At 36.7% G+C, this 14,328-nt stretch overlaps 1 protein-coding gene across 1 annotated transcript in view; it reads left to right on the top strand.

Annotated features, from left to right (window-relative positions):
- The window catches only part of LOC110458444 (nicotinamidase-like), a 33,053-nt gene extending 19,196 nt beyond the window's left edge, over nucleotides 1-13,857 (top strand). The window contains exons 3-6 of the mRNA XM_021510133.1: nucleotides 6,830-6,993; nucleotides 8,566-8,719; nucleotides 12,794-12,880; nucleotides 13,457-13,857. Of these exons, the coding sequence (XP_021365808.1) occupies nucleotides 6,830-6,993; nucleotides 8,566-8,719; nucleotides 12,794-12,880; nucleotides 13,457-13,611 (560 nt within the window). The 3' untranslated portion in view covers nucleotides 13,612-13,857. The remainder of the gene's footprint in view (nucleotides 1-6,829; nucleotides 6,994-8,565; nucleotides 8,720-12,793; nucleotides 12,881-13,456) is intronic.
- Nucleotides 13,858-14,328: the final 471 nt, after the last annotated feature.

Below are 14,328 nucleotides of genomic sequence, written 5' to 3'. Positions count from 1 at the left end.
ACGGACATGGGCAACACAATATGCCCCCCCCCCCTCCCCCATTTTATGGCGTCGGCATAAAAATAACTAAAGTGGTTACTATGATGGACAAAAGGCATTCACAAGAGGTCAACACCAAGACTTCGAAAAAAAACCCAACATTTTCTAGCATAAGTTCACAAATCATCAATGTAATACTCACTGCCTACCAAGATGTTCGAATGTCCTGTTGTTGTATGCAGTAAAGAACAAATTAACAAGGATACATATATCTATATAAAATGTACTAAGTAATGGGAAATGAGTTGTATATAAATAGTTGTTAATGTTTATATATGTTTGCAGTATTTACATAATTTCAAGTTGTACTATTATTTCCACCAGGATTTGAACCTGGGTCTCCCACCAAAGAGTGGCCAGTGTGATGACCATTACACTATAGAAATATATACAGCACAACTAACCTTTTCTTTCAAGATTTATTTCCATTTTTAAAATGTTTTAACCTTTGCATTTATATTTACATTTTCCTTCTGCTTTTCTTATCACATTTGAAATTAATATACCGGTATTTTCCAAGTTTATGCCAGGCTCTGAACTACAATTTGCATTGTGTACAAAATAATTATGTTTTTTTTTCATTCCAAAATTTATACCAGTAAAATAAAAAGATCCTTAATTTTCCATTAATATTAATTATGATTCTGCAATATAATTGTCAAAAAAAAGTTGCATACATATACTGGTACATGCTATTCAAATCAAGTACATAAGGTTATTCATGACAAGTTATCACGGTTCTCCCCAGTTGAATCTCTACATTTACTTGTAGTTGACAGGGGAAACCCCTTAAATTCCCATAATTATAAGAACCTTCATACAATATGTTTCAATTTTAGATATCTCATACATTTAGTTATCAAAATGGTAAACCTTATAAAAATTGAGGGTATAGGTTTAAGGATGTGTAAACACCGGATAAAAAGTGTTGTTGTTATTTACTGGTGTGTATAGGTTTATTATTAACCGAAAGTACTAGTATCCTGAAACTGAGCCCCTGTGTGTTATCCATATGACTATGATACACCTATGTACCAAACTTCAGCTAGATATTTGAATATTGACAGAGTTATGATAAATTGAACTTTTACAATTGGTGGCGTGGTACATGTGTGTAAAGAAATCTACAGATCGTGAAGCATCTTCAAACTGTATCTCTAAAATTAATCTAAAATGTAATCGACATCAGAAGATATGTTATTCATATTCATGACTATAACAAACTTTATTGGATGCACAAAACCAATACATCAAAAAGTTAAAAGCTTTTAAGGGTGCGTCAGTTATGAAATTATTTAGATTTGCTCAAGACAATATTAGTGACTTCAGCTTGAAAACAAACCTGACGTGTTCACAGCTGCAAGGCTTTTAAATTACCTCCAATACAATACAGTCAAAACCTGCCACACTACATCTTATATAATTTTGTAAATTACATTAGCTTTCACACCTGTGTATATCTCGATGCGTAAGGCTACGAATGCAAATAACACATTAAAGCAGTGCTCGTCATGAAGTTGTTTACAAACTAACAACTTAATTATGTAAACACCTCACAAACGTGATATTTTTTTTTAAATATTTATCTTGACTGGACTTGATCTCTGAGGAAGTGTTGCATCAATAGTCTTTATGTAGGTGTTTGTAACCAGGTATCTCAGTGGTCTATGGCGAGAGTTTGTAACCAGGGATCTCAGTGGTCTATATTAAGTTTTTGTGTAAAGGTATCTCAGTGAACTATATTTTTTGTGATCAGGTATCTCAGTTGTCCATAGGTAGTGCGTCTGTTACTGTTCGTGACTAGGTACATGTAACTCAGTGAACTATTACCAGTGATTGTGACCAGGTATCTCAGTGGTTTATGGTATAATTAGAGTTTGTGACCAGATATATCAATGACCTGTAAGTAGAGTTTGTGAGTGACCACGTATCTGAATGGATTATACACGTAGTTGAAAATTGACTAAAACGTTACATGTAATCAGTTAATCAATTTTTCAATTTTCATATTTAAGAACTGATTATTTCACACGTTTCGAAAAGTGAAACATATAAAAATTAGTCAAAGTCATGGACCCAGGTCTAGTCTAATTCCTTGGTGGATTGACGAATCATAGTTACGTCCCCTTAACACCTTTCGACTCATAGGTCAGACCACGGAATTAGATTGCTATCTTAGTCCGTGCTAGAATTGACCATTTTCAGCCAGTAATTAAACTTGCTTGATTATTCTGTTATCTAATGATTTCATCATAAAGAACAACTAAAAAGACGATTAGCAATTTGACACTCTAACGTGTTGTTTTTTATATACACATCTTTTATAATTATTCATATTTTGTAATATTTTATTTTGAGCACACGGCTCCTCCCCCATAAACAAATCAAAAGGTTGGCAAGTATGCATTTTTCATTTATAACCATATATCATTTGTTTACAAAAAAAATAAATAAGTGCAATTAACGCCTTTATTAAATACAGATACAATTAAAGGTAGAACAAATATTAGAAATAATAACGTTAATGGTAAAAGACATTGTACATGCAGGGATGTGTAGTCCACCTGGTTCATGTAAAGGGGACTTATTTATTTCAACAAATTTTATTGGACAAAAAAATGAACAATTGGATGAGACAAGAGGTTTAGCCTATTTAAGTCTTCTCTAAACCGGTATAGATGGACAGAAAGCATAAATTTAACACATTGCTCAACAAGACACACTCATATACACTTACAAACGTATAGGCTAGAACACTCAACCAAGTTATAAATATAAGAAAGAAAAAGAAACATTATTTGGTGACATTTGAAAACTTATTAAACACTTTCTTAGCAAATCATATATACATGTATGTTTGTACACTCAGACCACAGTCCATATATACACACACACACCCTCACATACACACACATATATATATACATGATATGCATTAAGGAGACTTAATGGAATGCTTGATGTTTGTCATTTTTTGTAAGTTTCATTGTTTTTAATTAAATAGAAGAGACAAAACTGATTAAATAACTTGTAAAAAGAACTTTTTTCAACACGTCTAAATACATTTTGTACATTAAAAAGCACGGCAATGTATTGTCCTTAACCCATTACAAACTACCAGCAATTGCCGCCCTATTATATATAATTGAATCTCTAATCCCCCTCGACTTCCCATCTTGAACCTCTGAAGTACACTATATATGCTATGTTGATATGGGTCTCAGCATTATGTGTTCTGTGACCCATCAGTATAGCATGTGTGACTGACTTGAAGCAAATCAGACCAGGGTATAGGGAGGGGGACGGGGTAGTCATGTTGTGACACAGACACGAACTGACAAAGTAGGCTATGCATACTTACCTTTAACCCACACATGCGCGTACATACATGTATCTCAGGGGGCTCATCAGCATTGTCGTTGATAAACAAAGCATCTCTTCGTCTGATCGGTTCTCCTTTGCACTGAAGTGACTAGACTTGCACAGGCCTATCTTTCGTGAAGCCGACGGTTGTTTTCTTGTTGAAAGAGTGAAAAACACATATTGAAATTGGTAGACCTTTGAGTCAAACATAAAACTTGTCTGTGATGAGGTCAAAACTGGTAAAATTCACTCCAAACTCCTATTGATCATGCAGGCTTCCCGGTGAAGTTTCCTGTTCCGGTCTTTTTCAACCAATCAGAATGTGGCAAATTTTAAACCGCGATATTCAAACCGCAAATATTTGTATTGCGAAGCATGATTCGCCAAAAACGTCGATAACTTTAATTTTCAAACCCGTTTTAAGGAAGAAACACTTCAAACCATAACGCATATGTTTGCCTTGTTCACGTAAACAGTGTCCATTTTTTTCAGTTCATGAAAAATCTACATATTTGCCTAAATTGACAAGCCCAATGCCCCGAACTAGTAAACAAATGTCGATGTTTACTATGAAACATAAGTTGGGCTTGTATATATATATTTTTTTCAAAATCAACCTGTAACCTATAGTTCACTTATTACTATGTTGTATATCTTAGCCCTGTATGACCCCTGAACTAATTACTATATTGTATATTCTAGCCATGTATGACCCCTGGAAGGGGCTAGTATGAGTGTATTTCTGGGTGGTAACAGACATGGGGAAAACTTTGGTAGTTGCCTATAATAATAATTTGAGGTTCTTACAAATGTATATACCGCTTTATCACAACCCAGTTCCTAGGTCGTCTCAAAGCGGTTCACAAATCATTTTCCCAGGGTTAGACACTTACTTTTTTTTTGCTTGGTAGTACACAGGACTAGTTAAATAGATTATGTCCCAGATTTCCTGGTGTATGGAAACCTCGCGATATACAGCATTAAACAGCAAAAATAGGGGACAGTCCACAGGACTTAAAATAACTACTGCCATACAAATATGGTAAAGTTTGAGGAAAGTTTTGAGAATAATCATGCAATGTATGTTATTTTATGCAGTTTTCTAAATTTAAAAAAAGGAGTATTTACATACAATAATTATGTTTTTCACAAGTCCAAAGAACCGTTTAGGTAATTAGGTGATTCACTAGTCCTTGCTGAAATCTACTAGTCCAGGACTAGCAGACTAGTGTTAGTGTTGAACCCTGTATCCATGGTAATAGGGCCATTGCAACCAACCAATAACTTTCTCAACTCCCTTGGGAACATACAGCCGGTGGTGCCATTCCGGCACTCACAGCTAGCATTCTACATTCTACAATTCTAGCACTGCCCAACCACATACATAAAAGTACAAAAAAAAACAAGAATTAAAAATTGAATCCACAAAAACACTGAAAAGTGACGTGTTTATTTATTGCTATACATTTTTCTGTAAGAAACAGCTAGATGAAAAAAAAATGCAAATCACATTAAATGTTTTATTTGATAAAAACTAAAATTTCCCTTAACGTGGGAATACTGATGAAATTTCCCAATTTTTGCCAAATGCCAATGATATTTTCCCAATTCCTGCTCAGGGACCCTTTCCCAAAATAGCTGGCCAAAATTATATTTTCATTTAGAAAATCTTGAGGCTGCTTAGTTCTTGAATATTTTTTTGTTTTATGTTGAAATATTTCAAAATTATAATGTATATATATATTTCCTTAATTTCTTAGACAAGATTTCTCAAAAAACATTTGCAGTGTAGGAAATCTTCTAACATGGATGTTTAAATAATGAAGTTATAGCCTGGCTAGAAGCTATTCATTACTGTACATACAATGTGACACAGTAGATATTTAGGCTTTTTGCCTTGCTAAAATTGACCATTTTCAGCCAATAAACTTGCTCAATACACTTATTCTGATTGAGTATAATACCTAATGATTTCATCAAAAAGAACTCAAAAGATGATTGATGTACACTCAAGTGTTATTTTTACCTAGGGCGCATAGACACGTGCCATGTTTTGATGATTATTTATGTTACGTCAGAAATTTCAAAAGGTTGGCAAATCTGCATTTGTGAAATTGTCATTACATACATGTATATACACGAAATCACCTTTAACCCACATAAAAGTACACATTTATGCGCGTATATAGTAACATACCCCAGGCGGCACATCAGCATTGTCTTTGAGACTAGACTTGCACAGGTCTAGCTTTCGTAAAGCTGACGACTGTTTTCTTGATGAGTGACAGGCACATATTGAAATCAGTAGACCTTTGAGTCAAACATAGTACCTGTCTGTGAGAGGTCAATACTGGTAAAATTCGCTCAATAGCTACTCTTGTCGATCAGTAGGCCTTTACCCTCCCGTGTTCTTATTCCCGGCTAAGTTGATCTGTTTCGGTCTTTTCAACCAATCAAAATGTAGCAAATTTTGAAGCCCTCGACTTTCAGGCCACAAATATTTTTATTGCTTAACCTGATTTGTCAAAAACTTCGAAAACTTTATTTTTAAACCCGTTTTTTAACGAAGAAACATTTCAAACCATAACAAATACGTTTGCAAAGTTCACGCAAATAAGTTACAAGGTGAAACATATTTTCTATTCCCACAGAGATGTTTAAAACGGTGATTTTTTAACTTCTGATCTATTAATACCCAATCAGAGCGTCGCAAATTTTAAAGTCCTAAAGAAAAAAGATCGCATAGTATTGTATTTTCGTTTTGTGTTACTATATATAGATTTTTGCTTGAACTATATATAAAAGAGCTCGCTGCGCTCGCTATAATTGCGTCTCACTTTGACGTCATAGTGACACAGATTCTTAAAATACCTTAAACTCGCCATTTCTTTGGGTGATTTTAGCTCAAGTTATATGAATTAGAATTGGGTCAATCTTACTGTACATTTTTTTTTGTATTTTGATATTTGTAGCGTAATACCGTGAGTATACTGTCGGAAGATTCCGTTTTTGTGGCTACGCTTCTATAATTGCGATTACCGCCGCTTATTTCTTACTAAAGTAAGTACGTTGTGAACATGACTGGCGACAGAAACAAGTCGTACCTAATCGCATATTTGTGCGAACATGTCCGCACAACGGGGCGCTTGATTGTATAAATACATACCTCTTCCAACCTTGTACGCACGATGTTTATTTGGTGTGGTGTGGTGTGCGGTCACACAACAGAAACAAGTGTCCAGCTTAGGCCTAGTTCCCTTAGCTTCTCCTAGGGAAATATATCCGGTTTCGGGGAATCAACAACTGGCTTTATCCCTCGAGCCCATACTTTAGCTGTAAATAGCATCTAAATCGGTCAAATATTTGCTTGATATATAATCATGTTAATATTAATTGATGTTTTTCTCATTTTTTTGTCGGGACTCAGGAGTCCTCTGTGAACCGGCGAACTCATGTCAAGTCGTGGCGTACAACGTCACACAGATGTTATGGCCCGATCACTGCGTCATCAATACGACTTCCGCCGAGTTTGACGACAGTCTTGTCCAGGAAGATAGCGACATCGTCATCAGGAAAGGGTTCAACTGCAAAGTAGGTCGTTTAAAGTCAGAAAACAATCTGGGACACATACAGCTAAGTCATAAAGCATTTTATAGTGTCCAGTTAAGACCAACATATTCCCGCCTCCCTAGTCCGTCAAATTACGCACGACGCAGCTAGGGCGCATTGTTAGACAAGGGCGGAATGGCAGCAAGTTATGTCTCCTTTGAGGGGAACGATAATGTATATATTCGGTCCCAACCGGACACGTTTTCCGTTGGTCAGTTTAGGTTATTTTGGTTTGTTTTTATTTTTTTAACGTCCCATTAACAGAAGTACATTTCCTCCATTGGTGTTAGGCTGATGTACATGTGTGTACATGTATGTGTGCCGGATACAGGGTATGCTGGTGTATTTGCCTCTTTGCGATAGCACGGATCTGATGTCCACTGGGTGGTCGGGTGGTGCAGTGGATAGCGCACTTGCCTTTCACCAAGGCGGCCGGGGGTTGATTCCCCGATCGGACGTGAAAAGGTTGGGGTCACCTGCCCGATCACGTGGGTTTTCTCCGGGTACTCCGGTTTCCTCCCACACTAAGACCCCCCACGCGCTGACGTCCGGGCCAACAAGATTGATTAATATAAGTTGAAATAACTTGTTTCATAATTGTTGTAAAATAAAAAAAAGTTTATATATAATGTCCACTTTTAGTTCTACCTCGCTGAAATACCATGCCGAAGGCCACCAGAGGTCGCCAGCACAGTATTTTACCAGGTCACACTTTACTGAAAACGGATAAACCAGGTAGTGAGATAATCCTTAATGCTGAACGTTTAGCAGAGAATAGCAACTATCATTTATCAGGACTTTCGAATGCCACGGTCTGAGTACTGAACCCATTGGGGTTGCCACGCTCAACACAAAGGCCAAATGCGAGTTATTGCCAAACAATGCACTAGGAAACAAACAAGGTTTACAGGAAATGGAGAGAAAATATTATCTGAAACGTTTCAATGGTGGTAAACAGAGAAGATTATGCAGGGTGTCCTACATCGATCGACTTTTACGACATTTGGTGATATACAGCCAGTCTATTCCTTAACTAGAACCTGCAAGGGAGCCAAGTTAGGTCCTTCGAACCTCAACCTCCCTGTTTAGGGATTTCGAGGTCAGGGTGCCCAGATCAAATATTTCACCAAATAGTAGTACTTGTTGTTTAAAGGAAGCACTTTTGTTAGGAGCATACATTTTCTAGTTTGCTTCTCAGGGAAAGTCTTTGTCAACCTGTTTGATTCGAATATATATTTCATTGCATCAGCTATACGTTGTACCATAGGGTTTGGGCGCACGTTCTCCCCTTGTTCGACAACAGGTATTTACAAGATGAACTGTAATCCGTTGTATTCATGGTTAGGGTGTTTAAACCGTCAACAACACTTACTTCATTAGGTCACTGGCAACAGTGTCGATCTAGTACAGATACTTATTACTCTTTACAACTAACCTTTATTTAAGACTCGTGTATACAAGTATCTCCTTTATATCGTTTTTGTTGCTTATTTGTGAAATTGCACGTACTAAACATTAATGGCTTTCGTTTTACGTTTTTGTTTTTGTTCCTAGGTTGATTCCTACTCGGCGTTCTTTGACAATGGCGAATTCACTCAAACCGGTCTACACAAAATTTTACAAGATGCTGATATCTCAACTGTGTTTGTCACGGGCCTAGCTTTAGATTATTGTGTGTATTACACATCATCTGATTCCAAGCGTTTAGGTGAGTCTGCCATGCCTCAAACCACATATACATGTAACTTTCTTCAGGTTCATTTGTGTATCTGCAAAATGACATACCTTGTATGTTGATTACGGTATCAGACTAAACGGAACTAGCTGACTATTTAATGTAGAGAATATCAAGCTCCCTAGAAATATCATGTTCACTTACTATTTTACAGCTAGCCGAGACAAGCTACAATTACACAGGCAAAATTTGAAACGTTATCATGCTCAAGTATGAATTCTGTGCTCAAACCAGCGTTCTTGTTTCTCACATAAATCATGTCAAATGATCAAAAGGTCAAATGTAAGCACTGACACCAGTATTTAGCTTTAAGTGTTTTCATATTTTTTTTAAAATCATTAACAAAATAAGATTGGATTATTGATTAATAAATGGAAAAAGAAAATAGGCTTGAGCACAAAATTCATTCTTTGGTATGAGAACGGTTTCCATGAATACGGGCCTTGACACCACGGAGTTTTGTCTGTACAGTTACATGAATGTAAAGCACATCTAAACAAGTAAAAACACGAGTACTGTCTTTCCAGTATCTTAAAACAATTAAAAAGTTGTGGTCTTGAGCAAATAATTATCATGAACTTATTTGGACCACGTGGAACATAGAGTCACGGCGATCTCCATCCCCCACCCCTANGTACAAAGCCTTCATTTAATTCCCAAGAACTTTGTATTTAATTGTTTAAATCTTAGAGAGTTAGGCCATCAGACAAATACTTGGTTAGCAAGAAGGACTAACAAGCGTATTTAATTCTTTTCTTTATTCTCCGTTCATTGTGCGGTATAGTCGATATATCTCATTATATGTTTACATTACATTCATTGATATTTGTTGACGTCTAAAAACTTCCAGTTGCATAATATAGGCGTCCTACATATTAACCGACCCGACATATATCGCTCGGTCACAGCCTCTCTACGTGTATAGTGCTGAACTCCAGACATGTTTACAATGTACGATGTATTAAATTTCTTAAAATGCTGATATAATCTTAGTGATTTTATATAGTCTCTTTTTCTCCCTACCTTATTTTCTTTTAATCTTTTGACGATCTTCACGTTTTAGCAGTACAATGACCTTGAGCCGTTATTTGATAGGTAACACAACTCGTCCTTTTTGACGTTGAAGTTACTTTTGCATGTCGTGTTTGGTTAGAAACTATCCTTGAGTATTCGTGATGTAAATTCAAATTACCATGAGCTTATTGCACTTTGCAGATATCGAGTTTCGTGTCGTGTATACTAATTTTTACAATTACTTGGTTGTCGGGTGGCGCAATGGATAGCGCACTCGTCTTTCACCAAGACGGCCGGGGTTTGACTCCCCTGTCGGACGTGAACAAAATATTGGGTCACCTGCCCAACCAAGTGTGGTTGTTTCTGTGTACTCCATTTCCCTTCCACATTGAGACCTGTTTGTCCTAACATCCGGGCCAACAAGAGTAATTAATATCAGTTGATAATACCTGTTTCGAAATTGTTGACACATAAATAAATGTTTTACATGTGCATTTATTATAACAGTTTCATATAACACTGTATGCATGGTTTTGTATTGTTTACTTAATATCTTCAAAATGAAGTGTTCAACATTTGGAAAGTCTTTGACCCTGGATGAACTTTGTCATTTATGCAGTTTACCAGCATTTTCACTTCAAAAGAAGAACGTTCAGGCCGCCGAATTTTCCTTCTAGAAGTACACATCACCCTTGGCGTGAATGACCGGAAGTGCAGTTATATATATCGTTCATGTACCGGAAGTACACTGAAATATGCCATGCATGACCTCAGACTACACTAAGACAGTTTTGCATGCGCTGGTGTTACACTAAGCATGTGTATGTACAATCGCAAATACCTTCAGTAACTGAAACTGGCAATATATATAATGGCGGAAACTTAATATTTGTGGCAATCGAATATCTCGCTCCAATTACAATAATCAAGAGACGACCTAGATACTTTTATTGGATAAAGTCCCTCTTATCGATTTTATGAAGCCCTCATGGGCCGACGTTATTGTCACAATGATCTATTTGTGGATCATTATTGTACATGTTCTCGCCTCTGATACTACACAACGGCTACAAAACTAAATCAAGGTATTCGATTTACATCCTAGGGGTTTTGTAAAGATGTTAAATGTTAGAATTGCGAATGGGATTCTTTTCTTATCAATTACTTCAAGTACATGTACGATGTCTATAGTTATCCATTGTGATGATATGAATGGTCTTGAATATTGTGTGGTAGTATAAGACTCTTTCACGCCCAATAGTGTAGGGTAGGGAAATTCCACCCAAGGGGTTTTCAAATTTGGTAAAACCCGAGGCTTTGCCAAAGGTTTTGCCAAATTTGAAAATCTCGAGGGTGGAATTTCCCTATCCTACACCCTTGGGCATGAAAGAGTATTTTTTTCTCATTCCAACCACCAGAATAAGCTCAGAAACCATGAAAATGCGTTTGGACTGGTCACCATTTTGAAAATATAAATTTTCCCCCTGAACATTTTAGACGAAAACGATCATCCAGCCAGATTTAGCATATCCCATATTTGCAAACGTTTGCACAGAAAACTAAATCTCATCTTTCTAATGTGTACAGTAAATATACCGTAAAAGGTTTTACCTGTGACTTATCGAGATCGGGTTATCTCAGTCGAGGGTTAAGATTCTGTTACAAAATTCCAACCAAGGCGTAAGCCGCAGTTGGGATGTTACAGAATCTTAGCCCGAGACTGAGATAATCCGATCTTGCTCAGTTACAGATGATGGATTTTTCTTCTCGCACCTTTTAGTTAGAAAAAATAATTCAATTTTGCTTAAAACTAAAAGAATCCCACCTTGGGCCTCAAATGATAATGACCTCTTTATTACTTTAGCTGCATTTGAATGCTTCCGCGTAAAAATGTAGTCCGTCCTTACATAGATTACAGCGTATTTCACAGTGTAGATTATATTTCATCTACAACATCAAATATCTAACAACATAAAAACTATACATAATACATATAGCGACAAAACAGAACATCTATAGTGCAAATTGTCAATTTCAAGCAGTTAAAACGCGGATGAATACATCGCACTGTAAAAATTCCGCGAAATGTCACGTAAAGTTACAAGACAGATCGTACGAGATAGAAAAATCTAGCATGGGGTAAAACGTTGGATATCTCTGTCTGAGGTGAGAGCAAGATATTTCCTACGCTTCTTTCTTACCCTGGACAGCTCTTTCTCACATATCTTTGGAAAACATCGATGCCGCAATGCGGAAAAGACAACGTGATGAAATTAAAACCGTTTACGACGTATTTACTGTACCCGTTAGAGAGATGACATTATTTTTTCTGCGCAAACGTTTGCAAATATGGGGTATGCTTAATCTCACTGACGAATTCGTTTTCGTCCAAACGCATTTTCATGGTTTCTGAGCTTATTTTGGTAGTTGGAATGAGAGAAAAATTATCTTTCATGCCCTATCGTGTAAAGGATAGGGAAATTCCACCCTCAGCATTTTTTCAAATTTGGCAAAACCCTCGGCAAAGCCTTAGGTTTTACCAAATTTGAAAACCCCTTGGGTGGAATATCCCTATCCTTCACCCCTGGACATGACAGAGTCTTATACTTTTACACACAGGGAAATACGAGAAATGTATATATTGTATTCCTCTGTTAGACTGCAGACTTACTAAGTCTGTCTATTGAGTATTATATCTATGTTGATTTAAACTGTATTTCATTCGAAAAAAATAGTAATTGCGAAACAAGTTCTATAGACTTGTATCAACCTCTATTGTTGCCCGGATGTTAGCGCGCAGGGGTGTTGTTGGTGGAGGCAACTGGAGTACCCGCAGAAAACCCAAGTGTACGGACAGGTGACCTCATACCTTTGTCACGTCCGACCATATTTGTATGTTAAACCTCTGTCAGGTTACATACGTGTAAAGGTACAGTGTAGTAATATTCATTGTGATAATTATGTACGTTCTGTCCGCCTCAGGACCTACCTAGTCATGTCTGTTGTGAACTTTCTATGTAATTTTTCTGTCAGGTTACACGACCTACCTCGTCCAGGACGCCAGCCGAGGCGTCGCCAATGCTACCTCTGTGGCAGCCGTGGCGGACATGAAATCAAAAGGTAGGTACAATGTATAACAGGATTTCTCATTCAATCTTCTTTTGATGCTGGTAAACTGGACTCGTCCGTCCGTCCGTCCGTCCGTCCGTCCGTCCTTAATCATAATGTTGTCCGAACGGGTATTCCCTTAGTGTGTTAACCGATCTCAAACGTACTTCCACATGCATATCTGATGATGTGATGATTTTAGATAGAGTAATTGCCCTTTTTGTTACGTAAATCATTAACTTACGACTCAATTTCTTAAATATTTCATCTTATAAGATGCAACACAAAAGCACTGGAGTGTGACTTATGGTCATGTACTAATCAGTATCTGAATGTTATGTAAACTCTTAAATAAAATATTTTAAAAAATACAAAGATAATACCGAAGTGTTATCAAACCCGTAATTGGAGCACAAAATGTTGGAAACTAGGGAAAATATGAACAAAGGAAATCTCTAATATTGAAAAGGTACAAACAAATTGTGATATTTTGAACTGGCTATGGAGGAGGAATTCATTTCAATCACCGTATGTTTGTTCAGGCATCCTAACCTCTGTGTTTTATTTATTTTTCTCTCTATTTTTCAGGTATCAACATTATTCAGAGTGACGATGTGGGTGCCATTTTGGAATCTATAACTAGCGGAGTTTCATCACACGGAAGTTGCTTAACAACGATTCTTCTCGTTGTCATGGCGATCGTTTTCATGCAAATGTTCAGTTGTCATTCTGTCCAGGAATGAGTGTTTAGTTAAATCATACAGAGTATTTGTAATGGACCACCATATTGATTGGAATACAGTGCTTTATATGTATTTGTTTTTGTTACCATATTTTGGTAGGTTCTGATTAGCGAAAAAATCGTTGTCAAATTTTCGAGGCAATTCGACCCATTTTTCAAGACAGAAACATGGTTAACTATATATCACATCATATAACAAGGAAATATTTCACTATAAAACAATGCTACAACATCAAATACATAAACACAAAAAAACAGTTATCACTTATGAAATATGCTGATGTTATCACATATCCCTTTTGTTAGCTTGTAGCCGATCCATGCCCATTTTGGACCATGCTGTTGTATTTACTTATGAGACCTACAGTTTCATTAAATAAAAGCCATGTATAAATATACTCACCACAGTCGACCTAAACTGATGTCTAGTGGGAACATTACCACCTGTCCAGTTACAAAATCCAATCATTTGGTGCCAGAACCTTTCATATCAAATTCCCCTCAACGCATGGTAAGGATCCCTTTTCCGCTGCACTTTGTTATTTTTCTATTTACAGTTACCTCCCCTTAACTTTCGTTCAGATGTAACTGAAGACAAGTTTGGGCAGAACACTTCCGATGATTAGGTGCATGTAACAAGTCCGGGGTTCGAATCGCGGTCTAGCCCCACTGAATGTTTACACTCAAAACACTATTTTTCATTATATGTTATATATCA

The sequence above is a fragment of the Mizuhopecten yessoensis genome, unplaced genomic scaffold, assembly GCF_002113885.1.
Source record: "Mizuhopecten yessoensis strain PY_sf001 unplaced genomic scaffold, ASM211388v2 scaffold9605, whole genome shotgun sequence".
Taxonomy (NCBI): Eukaryota; Metazoa; Mollusca; class Bivalvia; order Pectinida; family Pectinidae; genus Mizuhopecten; species Mizuhopecten yessoensis.
This window is presented reverse-complemented; position numbering and strand designations above follow the sequence as displayed.